This window comes from Mustela nigripes, chromosome 5 (assembly GCF_022355385.1).
Source record: "Mustela nigripes isolate SB6536 chromosome 5, MUSNIG.SB6536, whole genome shotgun sequence".
NCBI classification, from domain to species: Eukaryota; Metazoa; Chordata; class Mammalia; order Carnivora; family Mustelidae; genus Mustela; species Mustela nigripes.
Window position 1 is genome coordinate 31,334,350 of NC_081561.1, and position 11,881 is coordinate 31,346,230.

Sequence of the window (11,881 nt, forward strand, 5' to 3'; positions counted from 1 at the left end):
GGGGCTTGCCTGGGAGAGAGTATTTTCCTTCGGAGCCCCGCTCTTGGGCATGCAGATTTTGGGGCCTCCTTTGGGTGGGAGGAGGGCTCCATCTTCTTCCCAGAGCGGGCTGTCATTTGTCTGCTGGGGAAAAGCAGGGTTTGCGCTCAGGAACATTCGCAGGTCCACTTATGAAACTGACTTCTAAACCTGCCTGCAGAGCCAGGAAGGAGGGGGCACATCCAGCCCCCAGGTATCTGGCAGCTCAGCCTCTAGCTTTCTCTGTACCCTGGGGCAAGTCCTTTAACCTCTGGTTCTTCCCACTCCAACCCTTCCTCCCCACCTCTCTCCTCCCCTCCTGGGGAGGATGAGAAGTCATTAGTAGCTGTTTGTCAGGTAAGTTCTAGCTTCGCATAAGTTACTCTGGCAGACCTTGAACGGGGCAAGGCCAAGTGTAGCTCAGCACTACGATTTGTAGAACAGATTAAAAAAAAAAAAAAAATGCAGGCTTCGGGAGCCAGACTGTTCCAGAGTTCCCTTCAGAGGAAGCCCCCAGTGCTGGTGGTGCTTTGGGGGAGGGAATGAACGAACTGGAGCAGGGTCGTGGTAGTGGAAAAGGGGCCCGAGCCATGGGGCAGAGCCTTGAGATGCCGCTGGCTGAGGATTGGGCCTCAGTGGTTCCCAGGAGCTCTCAGAGCCTGCCATTGTCTGTGATGAGGCTCCCCTCAGGGACAGGGGCACCCTTTCCCCCAAGAAGGCAGCTTCCTGTTCTCAAGTGCAAGGCAGCAAAACAAATCGCCGTCCCCAGATTGCGCTCAGACACGCTCCTAGAATATTAACACGGGGTGGATGAGGCCAGGCCCCAGCTGCAGAGGCGCCCGCCTTCCCTTACCGTTCTGGGTGGACAGCAGCGCCTCACCCAGCAACTCTTCCAGGGCAGCCCAGTACTTTTCCAGCTGCCTGGAGTTCATCTTCATTCCAATTTCCACGGGAGCAGTCAGCTGTGAAATAAGGCAGAGTTAACAAGAAGGAAAAGACACGGAGCGCGCCATTAACCCCTGGGTGCCTCACAGGTGGCAGGAGGGATGGCCAGTAGCCACACGGCTCTGCGGCGGCCCCACTTTTCCTGATCCATCCTCCGGGGAAGCCTCTGACCTTCCAGGGCCAGCCAGAGAATTCTGGCAGGAACCCCCCCCCCCCCCCCCCCACCAAACTCCAACCAAGGGGCTGGATCCTGGAAGTCACCCTAGTCTTGCTGGGAGGAGGATCAACAAATCTCCCCTGGCTGGGAAGCTGGGACAGGAGGGGAGGGGTCTGCAGGAAACCCCCTGGCTCTTCCTGTGGGAGGAAACTCTCCGTCCCTCTTCTCCTGTATAAGGAGAGCTGGCACCTGGAGCCTTGCAGCACAGGCGTTACTCCAAACGCTTTGCATGTATGATGACTCTCAATAGCCCTAGAGGTAGATATGACTAGTGGTGTGCCCATTTCACAGATGAGGAACCTGAGGGCAAAGAGGTAGAGTAACTTGGTCAAAGCCACACAGGTACTAAGTCGTGGAGGGAAAGGGTGTGACACCCAGGGGGTCTGACTCCAGGATCTGCGCCACCAGGTGAGACTTTCTCTGGACCATGGGGACACAGGTGAGACCCCAAAGGAGCTGTCTGGAGGCTCGCCACCAAGAGAAGTTGTTGTGGCCGAGCTGGGGGGGTGAGGGGTGGGGGCCTGACTGATCTTGCCACCACCCCAGAGCTTCCTGGTTCAGTAGTCTTGGTTCACAGGCCAGCCGAGCTTCCCTGCCTGTCTGGAGAGCTGTGATGGAGGAGTCCCAGGGGCTCCCTGGCAGTGGGAAACAGGCTGAGGCTGCCTGAAGGGCCACACAGAGGGTCTCCAGGCCTGCCCATGCCATCCTCTGCCCACGCCATCCTCTTGCTGAGCTATGCTTTTCTCTATGCATCAGCGTCCTCACCTTAAAATGAGGCGGCTGATGGAATGATCTGGAAAGGACCTCCTGACCCATATATCCTGTTCTAGGGAGATGGAACAGTCTCCCCAAGACATTCTTCAGGATGTAACACGTGCTTTACCACTGCCCAGGGTGCAGGTAGCGGGCAGTTCCAAGTGAGCTCCCCTTTGCCAGCTGAACCAGTCCTTCCCCGTTCCTCCCAGGGAGCCCAAGGAGCATGTGGGAAGGGAAGGCACACTCCCCTAACCCTGCCACCCAGTGTGATGAGTGCACCGAAGTCCCTCTCTGGGCCACAACTGACCTCCCTGTTTGTGGACAGTGTGCTATGGCGACCCGAGGGGGTAGAAGGATCCCTGGCTGGTGTCTGGCAGGAGGCAGGAGGTCTGGAGTCCAGCTCAGTTTTGCTCTGATGACTGTGTCACCCTGGCTCTCACTCTCCCTACTATCAGTCATCTCCCCTCCCAAATCCCTATACAGGGAAGTGTCCCCTGCTCAGACCCAGGACCCCCTTCATTCTCCATCCATGCCTACTCTCTCCAGGATCTCACCCGGTCCTGGTTTGAAATTCCAGCTAATTGCTGATGCCTCCCACAGGGAGGGATGTCTCCAGCCCTAAGCGCTCCTAAAGTCCATCATCTATATCCACCTGCCTGGGCAACGCCTCCACCTGGGCGCCCACCAGGCATCTTAAAGTTCACAGGTCCTATCTGACCTCCTGACCTTCCTCCAGCCATCCTACAGCTAACCATAGGCTTCACCGTCTCCATGAGTCATGAACCCATCCTTCTAGGTCCTCTGGCCCGAACACGGGGCTTGAACTCACTACCCTGAGATCAAGACCTGTGCTGAGATCAAGAGTCAGATGCTTAAAAAGCCACCCAGACTAAGCCACCCAGATTCCCCTGGGGAGATGCTTTTAAAATGTAATCTGATCTTCTCCCTGCTCTGCTCCAAAGCCCCTAGTGGCTCCCATCTCAGCAGAGTGAAAGCAAAGTCCAAACTGCAGAGTCTGCTTTCACCTCCCACTTTCTCTTTGACTCCCTCTGCCCCAGCCACTCCAGTTTCCTCCCTGTTCCCACAATGCGCCAGGTCTACTCCTGCCTCAGGGCCTTTGCACTGATTACTTGTGCTGCTTGGAATGCTCTTCCCCCAGACATCTTAGCGGTTTAGTGCCTCACTGTCTCCAGGTCTGTGTACTAATACCATGTACTGACTAAGCCTGCTCTGACCACCCTATTTAAATTGCAACACATCCATCTCCCCTCTCTGCTTTATTTTCCTCCATGGCACCTGCCACCACCGGCCACACTAGGAAGGTTGTTTATCCTGGTTGTAGTCCATTGCTGGTCCTTTTGTTATCTCATTTCTGCCCCCCCCCCCAATGGATTGTGAGCTCCATGAGCTCAGAGGATGTATCTGTTTTGTTCACCACACTATCCCCAGGGCCCAGAGCCCGGCTTCGCACTTAGGGCTCGGTAAATACTTACTTCCTGGGCAAATGAGTCTGGAAATTAAAGAGCTGTGCTGGACAAACCCAAGACTGGCTCTGGCTATGCCAATCTGTGCATCCAAACTCAGCACTGACCCAGGGGGGTTCACACTGTAGCTGTCCCCAAGGTTCCTTGCTAGGGGAAGAACTGGCACCCTTGCCATCTGTCCCCTGAGGACCACACCTGCCTCCTGACTGGTCTCCTGCCTCCACTTGTGCTGCCCCAGATCTTCCTAAGTCAGATCAGGTCACTACCCTGCTTTGAACCCCAGTGACATAGACATCTCACCTGGACCACCAGGCCCGCCAACCTCTTGTCCTCTCCCAGTATGCCCTGGCCTTGAGGGCCTCACACCTATTATGTGCTTCCTGAGCAAGGCTTTTGCACTTTTCCTTCTGGAATGTTCTCACTCTAGCGCTTTGCATGAGAGGCTCCTTCTCATCATTCTGGTTTCAAAGAAAATAAATGTCACCTCCTCCAAGAGGCCTTCCCTGAGCCCTCCTCTGGCGACAGAGTACCCCCAAGCCCCACCCTGTCATTCTCTATCCTTTATTTGGATATGCCTCCTTTATTTGGTGCCTGAAATGATTTACTGTCTCCTCGTTGGTGTTTCCCTCCCTTTCTCCTAGAAGGGAGCTGGGTGCCTAAATGTCTGGTTCGCTGCTGTATCCTAGCATAATCGGTGGCTAGCAGGGGAGCCATTCCCTGCCCCCACCCACTAGGTTTCTTTGTATTGTCGCCCTGTCTGCTCACCTTGATAACCTGGTTTTCTTCTTCTTCTGTGGGCTCCACAAGGTCCAGAGGCCCCACTTCCTCAGACCTCTTTTGTAAAACCAGGGACTTCTTTTGACCTTTGTTGCGCTCCTTTTCCTAAGGGCAGAGCACAAAATCACACAAAACCCAAAACCGTGGTCTGTCCACTGCCCAGAGGGCACCTGCCTGTCTCTGTCCAAGGTGCTAAGTGACCTGAGCTTCCCACAGGGACAGAAGCATTCCTTCTCCCCAGGTGCCTCTACGGCAAGTCCCAGCAATGCGATGGCCACAGAAGCCTCTCCGAGTTGTCCACCAACAGGTCAACTTGCAGAAGAATCCCTTCCTTTCTCGTTCCAGCACTGCACCCAGGCTGTTACTGTTAATTAAGTTAAAATGCTGAAAATAATGCCTGCCCTTCATGCATATTAAGCGTGAAAATGGGTTTTTCTTAGCAGAGAGCCTATAAAAAAGGTGGCAAGACAGCCTAGCCTGCGAGGGCACCACGGGGTGGCCCAGAAACTGGAGTCCCTGGGAGGTGATTTATAAGAGGCGAGACAGGGAGATGAATTATGGAGGAAGGAGATTGCAGCTTCTTCATAAAAATCCTGGTGCCTGGCAATTATAAGGAGCAAAACCATAGAGTGGATTAATGCAAAGTGTCCTTTGGTTGCCATTTTGCTAGTTTATGTTCTACTGAGTTTGACTGTTTCTGCCCCAAATCTTACGTGGCATCCTGCTTTCTGGGTCCCAGGGCACTGAGATCAGACACACCTCATTCCTTTGGTTTCCCTAATGGCACCCTTGGGATTCAGCTCAGGGCCTTGCCTGAGACATGGTGATTCTAGAACAATGGGCTGTCTCTTCTGGGGAGGAAGCTGGTGGCGGAGGAAGTGTGTTTAGAGAGACTGACACATCTCCTCCGTATTTCCATGGCTACGCCCCACCCCCACGAAGAAGGGAGGCTCCGGCCAGCCTTGCCTTGGCAGAGGACACTGGTCACTGGGTCTGGGGCAGCCTGCCCTGTACAGAGCACGTGGGTCCAGAGGCCACGCAACCTCCCAGAGAATGGATTCATGTCTTTGTTCCTAGTGGAGCCTTGGTCTCAGGTGGGACATGAAAGTCCCATTTTTTCACCTCCTCAGGTCAGAGAGAAACAACTATCTGTACAAGATACTCAGAACCCCTGGACATCTAAAGTAAAAGGCACGGGGAGCCAGGTCTGGTGGTCACTTTTTCAGGGGACCTGCCCCCCTGAGTTCTGTTAAGTCTGCCTGGTTTACTTCTGGGTTCTCAAGAGGCGGCTCTGGCCGACACTTCAGGGAGCAGCAGCTTCTTCTTTCCCACTCTGGGCATTTGCTCCCACCAAGTGCCCCTCCTTCTCTCTAAAGACCCACAGATCCATGCTCACCTCTTCTCTGTAGGCTGCCAACATGCGCCAGCCCGTGGAGACCTCTCCCTCCTCCGAGCTTCGCACTTACCATCAGCGTCACTCGCTGGGCAATTAATCACGTCCTACCTCGTGACATTTCTCTTGTTCTCTATTGTTAGTGAAATTTTCAGGTGTTTGTATCTTGGCTGCTGAGCCTGCTCCTTGAAGACGGAGGCTCTTAGATCTCCTTGTGTGCCTGGCCTCTCACCCAGCGTGGCCGTTTATACCGCAGAGATGCTCAGCAAATATTGATTGGCTTGTTAATTGAAAATCTCCTCTGAAGGATGGGCAGGGGCAGGAAAAGGTGTTGCGTGTAGGAGCTGCAGTCACCTGTGTGTGGTGCTGGGGAGGAGTGAAGGTGGCAGGTAGACAGCTGGAGCTGGGGGCTAGCTCAGCTGATTAAACAAGGGTTTACCAAAGGGACACTTACTTGTGCCTTAGAGAGACTAAGGCCACCTGAGTGCTGAGCAGGGCTCTGCGCCACTTGGGCCACACAGGGGAGGTGGGCATGCCTTGAGGTATGTGTGTGGTGGGGGAGACTTCCTACCCGGATCTTCTGAAGCTCGCTGTGGGTGAAGATGGGAACGAAGGCTTCTGTCTGGGAGGCCAGCATGGCAGCCACGTGCACCACAAGCAGAGCAGCCACAGCCTTTCGGGACACCATCCTGGAGCTGGATAGTGACAAGAAGCTCTTGTCATGGGGATTATGGTGCACACGTTCCCTACAGCTGTGATTTTGAGCAAGCCACTTAGCCTCTCCTGATGCGGGCCGGGTGTGGGGCTTTACCAGAGGAGCTCAGAGGCCCTTCTCTGTCACAGAGCCAGGCCTGAGAAGAGGTGGCCCGGCCCCTGCCACATGCTGGGGGAGAAGTCGTCCATGTGTCAGCTCCCCTCTTTGTCACAGCTGCAGTCCTCCAGGGTCAGCGGGGCTCATGAAGTGGGAAGGACCCATGTCTCAGAAGAAAGACTAGATAATCAACAGAATTGTGCTACCCCCTTGAGCCCTCCCTGTGCCCTGAGCTGATGAGGATGACAAAAGGGATAGACCCAGGCCAAGATGACCCCAGGTTTCCCCAAGTGTGCCAGGTGGCACTGGGTCTGGAGAGAGGAGCTGGAACACTCTGCGCAGATGGAAGCAGAGCCAGATGGAAAATTTCAGCAGGGAACAGCATCCTAGAGCTGAAGTGGGGTCTCCACCCCTCCAGGGGCCAGCACTGGCTCTGGAACGAGACTTTTTCAGAGCTCCAGCTAGCTGCCTGTTGGTTGTCTAGAAACAACACAGAGTGTGTCTGTTCCCAGCAACCCCCTCCCCTGACACCTCAGAATGCTGCAAGTGCTGGGGGTGCCTGCTTGCACGTGTGGGGCCTCGTGTCCCAGGAAGTGGGTATGTCTGGATTGGCGGGCCAGAAGGTGGGCCGCAGACACCTACCAGAAACAGGTAGGTGTGGTGACCCCAGGAGAACAAAGGCTTGAGAAATGGGGTCAGCTGAGCAGACTCCGGGCTGGGTCCAAATGGTCCTATGGTGGGGGTGGGGGAGGGTGCTGCCTGCTGGGTGCCAGCCTCAGTTGACTCCTTACCCTGGTGCACAGTGCCCCCTTCCAAGCCCTCTCCCACACAATCTGCACACTCACCTGGGAGCAGGTGCTATCTGGGGAGGGGAGGGGACCTAGACAGGTGAGGAGACTTATTCAGAGATGGTGGAAGTTGGAAGGCTGGCTTCCTGAGGCCTGCTGCTTGGCCCTGCACGCCACTCCATGTTGCCTCTGCTCACAGAAAGTGGAGAAGCACATCGCGGGGGCAGCCTGCTGAACGCAATCCAGGCCCCAACATTCCTGTGTTGAGTGGGCTGATGAGAGCAGGGGCCAGGCCCCAGAGCGAGGAGGAGAGACAACGGGCAGCCTCCACAGCAGGCAGAGTTTGGAGGATTATAGGGTTGCAGATAAAGAGTTTCAGGGAGTCAGCCTGGGGCTCCCACAGCCCTTGGGCAGCCTGGATTCTGTTGGCAGGAAAGAGTCCGGCCCTGGATTGGTCTCCAAGCTTCCCTGCAGTTCCAACCCCCCTTACCCCTTTGGAGAGAATCATCCAAGAATGCCGACTTGCGTCCTGCCTCCCCATGTCCAGGACCCTTATCCTCAGTCATCTGAAGCCACCTCTACTAAGCAGGACACTCTCTCTGCCTTCTTTGAAGCCTCCTGTCCCCGTCCTACTTTCTCTCTCCATCTGGCTAACACTCCATGAGATAGAACATGAGAGCTCAGATAGTCAAAGCCTCCCATGCCAGCTACATGCAAATTCAGGGTCAGAAGACCACCCACCCACCGACTGCCTTCCCCATCTGTGGGGACAGCCGAGATCTGGTCTGGGACCCCAGGAGGACCTGGAGTAGTACAGAGTCTGGGCAGGGATGGAGGGCTCCCAATCACTCTTCTTCCTATCCTCCCTCTCCCTATGGAGGCTGGAGGGCCCTGACTCCCCTCCCCAGGTGGAGACCATGTGTCACATCGATGGCGTCCCGTTTCCTTCACAGAGATGCTACAGAGCCCTTTTCATTCTGGTGTTCACATTTAATTCCCTCCATAAGAATCAATAAAAACCTTAAATAAAAAAAGGCAAAATCCAATTGCTGCTCATTTTCTTGATCCAACTGGCAGTTGGCATGTCACCTACATTCATTTGCGTTCCTGGGAGCTCGGAGTGGGAGAGCTTTTCGCTGTATGATGAGACACTGACTTCCCTTTTCCATCTCCCAGGATGGGGCTCCAGTCTTCAAGCGATCAGGCTGGAGGAGGGGGCATCTGTCTGCTCCCTGCCCTCCCATAGGATCCCCGGCTCTGGCGAGTCTGGCTTCGTCACTCAATCTCCCTAGGGACCCGCTTCACCTTTATCTTTCCAGAGTGAAGCCTCCATGCCATGCGGGGGTCCTGCGTCCACACTGAGCTCTGGTTTGTGTTCTTGGCCTGTAGTTGTAGTCAACGGCACCGTGCACCCACACAGCCTCTCTTTTGCCAGGAAAGGCACCCACCCACTCCTCCCTCCAGCTTCCCTGCTCCGGGGCAGTCCTGCTTTAACACACACGATGAGTGGCTTTAACCTGCTACTCTGGAAATCGGCTCTGGGGCTTGCAGTCCAAAGCCTAGTGAAGTATTGGAAGGTGGCAGGAGAGACACAGGGGAGATCTTTGGACCGGCTGGCTCTGCTTGCACCGCTGTTCTGCCCTGGGGCTAATGCTGAACCCTCCCCACTCCCCCCCAACCAAGGCTACTCACATCAGCGCGGTGTGAATGGGACTGACGGAGTCTGTGTCTGCTTATCCTCTGGTATCTGGCTGATCTGACCGGTCTTTATATCTGGTATCTGGCTGGTCTGATGGTCCCTCTGGCCCGTCCTTGGGAGCCCATTAACCTTTGGCCACACCTTAGGGGCTTTGGGTGGGGAGCCCAGATTCTTGAAGCTCATGGAAACAGCAGGCAGGGCCTGCCACCTGTGGACTTCTGGGGCCTTCCTGGAAGGCTTCTGCCTCAGGCAACAGTCAGGATTTGGTGGAGGCCAACTCCCACCCAGATGGCACTCTCTGGCCCACTTAGAACTCAGCTGCTGGGGATACCTGGGTGGCTCACTCAGTTAAGCGTCTGCCTTCAGCTCAGGTCATGTGGGATCAAGTCCCGCATTGGGCTCCCTGTCCGGCGCGGAGCCTGCTTCTCCCTCTTTCTGCCCTCACCTTGCTTGTGCTCACTCTGTCAAATAAATAAATAAAATTTAAAAACAAAACAAAGCACTGTGGGGCACCTCAGTGGCTCAGTGGGTTAAGCCTCTGCCTTTGGCTCAGGTCATGATCTCAGGGTCCTGGAATTGAGTCCCGCATCTGGCTCTCTGGTCAGTGGGGAGCCTGCTTCCCCATCTCTCTCTGCCTGCCTCTCTGCCTAATTGTGATCTCTGTCTGTCAAATTAAGAAAAAAAAATTAAAAAACAAACAAACAAACAACAGAGTGTGAGGTCCAGAGGGCGTGGGCTAGTGGAGACCCTTTCCCCAGTGGAACCTTGCTGGCCAGTAGCACTTTCCAGAGAGGCTGCTGCACACATCCAGATGGGGATTGCTCTTGGTCCGGGAACCCCTCCCCGGTCAGACCTCTCTGCCGTGGCTTTTCTCCTCAGAAAGAAACAAATGTTTGTGGAACTACAAACCCAATCCTGTGCTCATCAAGGCTTCCTGCCAGCGGGGTCTGGGCATTCCACTTCAAGGCCAGTCACACTGGATCGCTGGATTGTGGGCTCGCCGACTGCTGTTCAGCCTGTCCCCTGGGTCTCTGCAGTCCCTGAGACTTAGCCCAGAGGAATGAAAGCTTGAAATGCCGGGGCTTGGAACTGAGATGCCACTGCCCACCCTGCCCCAGGTTGCAAGAATGGCCTTTAAGACATAGTCACAGATCTTGGTGGTGGCAAGATAGCATGAGCAAGGTGAAGAAGTACCTCCCTCCCCACTTCCCAGACTCCGGGGGTCTCTGTTAGCACCATGTTCTCCTGGGGGAGGGAAGAGGAGAACAGGGCTCAGGTCCATACCTTCATCTCTAACACATGGTGAGGTGGGGGGCAGGCCAACTGTGGTCCATGGGCCAAATCCAGCTTGTGAGCTAAGAGTAGTTTTTACGTTTTTTAAAATAATTCAAAAAATCAGAAGAAAAAGGATTTTGGTGACATGTGAATTTTTATGAAATTCCAATTCCTGTGCCCATAAATAAGGTTTTCTTGGAACACGGCCACTCTCATTCATTTGTTTGCTGTCTGTGGCTGCTTGGGGGCTCTAACAAGAGAGTTGAATAGTTGGACAGAGACGTTAAGACCCACGAAGCTGAAGCTATTTATTATTTGGGCCTTCTAGAAAGTTTGCTTATCCTTGGCCTTCCTGTGTCTGGAGCATGGAAGGTGCTTGATACGTTAAAAAATAACAGCCAGACATCCTACGTATCAGCTTTTTGAAATCATACAATACTCTGAGGCTGGTGCGGGTATTGTTCCATTTTACAAGTAGAAAAACTGAGGCGAAACATTGGGCCCAAGATCACACCTATTAAAATGGCAGGGCCTGTATTCAAAGCCTGGCTTCAGAGCCCACTGCAGTTTTTGCCACTTGATGTTTGATGAGTGAGCACGTGGATGTTTACAGCTGGGGAAGGCCCTTGATAGGGCCCCGTAGAAATTCTACAAACCTGCCACTTTCTCCTAAGTCAGCCCCTGGCAAGGTACCTGAGCACGACCCAGTCGGAATGGACCAACTGCGACAAATGCAGGTTGTTCTTGTGTGTTCTCGGGTTTGGAGAGGTCAGACCCAGACCCGGGGAGGACTGCATGCGGTGGGCCAGGCTGTCCACCATGCACAAGGGAAAGTTCGAAGCCTCTCCCCATCACCCCTCTACACCAGGCCTCTGAGACCAGCACCTTGTCTCTGCTGGCCCAGTCTGGGCTCTGATCCGGAGACACTCTGTCTGAGAAATGATAGGAACCTGGGAACCGGAGACAGGACAGCGAAGAGAGATGGGGAGGTAGGAGGTGCTGGAAACAGTAAATAATCTGGGATCAATTTTCTGGGCATGAGTAGCATTATCCTGGAGCTCTCCTGTGACTCAGGACTTCTGATCCAAGCACTTTGCAGTGTTACATATGATATCTGCAGTTTGGTCTGGAGGAAACGCAAATCGGGGTTCCCAGGGAGCTACTCCCTATAATGCAGGGGGGAACGTGGACCAGTTTGGGGCTCTGCTGTGGCCTCTGTTCTGGAGTCACAAGCTGTAAGGAGGAAGGGGCCTCTTCTTCCTGCTCGTCTTGGCTGCGGATCGTGGGGGTCTGACCATTAGGAAGGTTCTCACCAGGAGAATGTCTTCTCTCTCCTCTCTGTCCGGGGCCTCAATCTTGAGGTATATTTTCCACTGTCGAGCGTAGTGCTTCCAAAATGGAGAGATGGTGGATAACAAGCCTAATAACAACTACTTTGTCTTTACCATGTACACTGTCTCGCCCTACAAATGCTCAATTAGTGGCTCGCTCTTCTGCTAGAAACTGGACAAAAATAAAAGGCAGGCATAATCTGATGTTCTTCCTTCTCTGATCTGGGACCGCCTCTGATGTGCAGCGGCCGAAGCAGAGGGGAGGCAAAAAACCTGACCCACGTCTGGGAAAGGAAGTTCACAAAACTCAGAGGAAGCAACTCAAACCACATGTGGGTCCTTGATTGCCTCTTTCCCCCATGTTGGGCAGAAGTATTAACAGTTCAG

At 54.2% G+C, this 11,881-nt stretch overlaps 1 protein-coding gene across 1 annotated transcript; it reads right to left on the reverse strand.

Annotated features, from left to right (window-relative positions):
- Positions 1–42: 42 nt before the first annotated feature.
- Positions 43–6,278, reverse strand: MLN (motilin). The gene is made up of 4 exons (XM_059399003.1): positions 6,162–6,278; positions 4,186–4,302; positions 872–980; positions 43–120 (listed from the first exon to the last, which is right to left on the reverse strand). The coding sequence occupies exons 1-4, from the start codon at positions 6,276–6,278 to the stop codon at positions 113–115; spliced, it is 351 nt and encodes a 116-aa protein (XP_059254986.1). The 3' UTR covers positions 43–112.
- Positions 6,279–11,881: the final 5,603 nt, after the last annotated feature.

What these genes read in the sequence shown, in the direction of transcription:
- MLN (XM_059399003.1), bottom strand. Translation starts at nt 6,278, where the DNA reads ATGGTGTCCCGAAAGGCTGTGGCTGCTCTGCTTGTGGTGCACGTGGCT. An exon ending in GCGAGCTTCAGAAGATCCGG is followed by an intron (nt 4,303 to 6,161) that starts GTAGGAAGTCTC and finishes CTCTGCCCTTAG; the next exon opens with GAAAAGGAGCGCAACAAAGG. An exon ending in AAGAAAACCAGGTTATCAAG is followed by an intron (nt 981 to 4,185) that starts GTGAGCAGACAG and finishes CTTATTTCACAG; the next exon opens with CTGACTGCTCCCGTGGAAAT.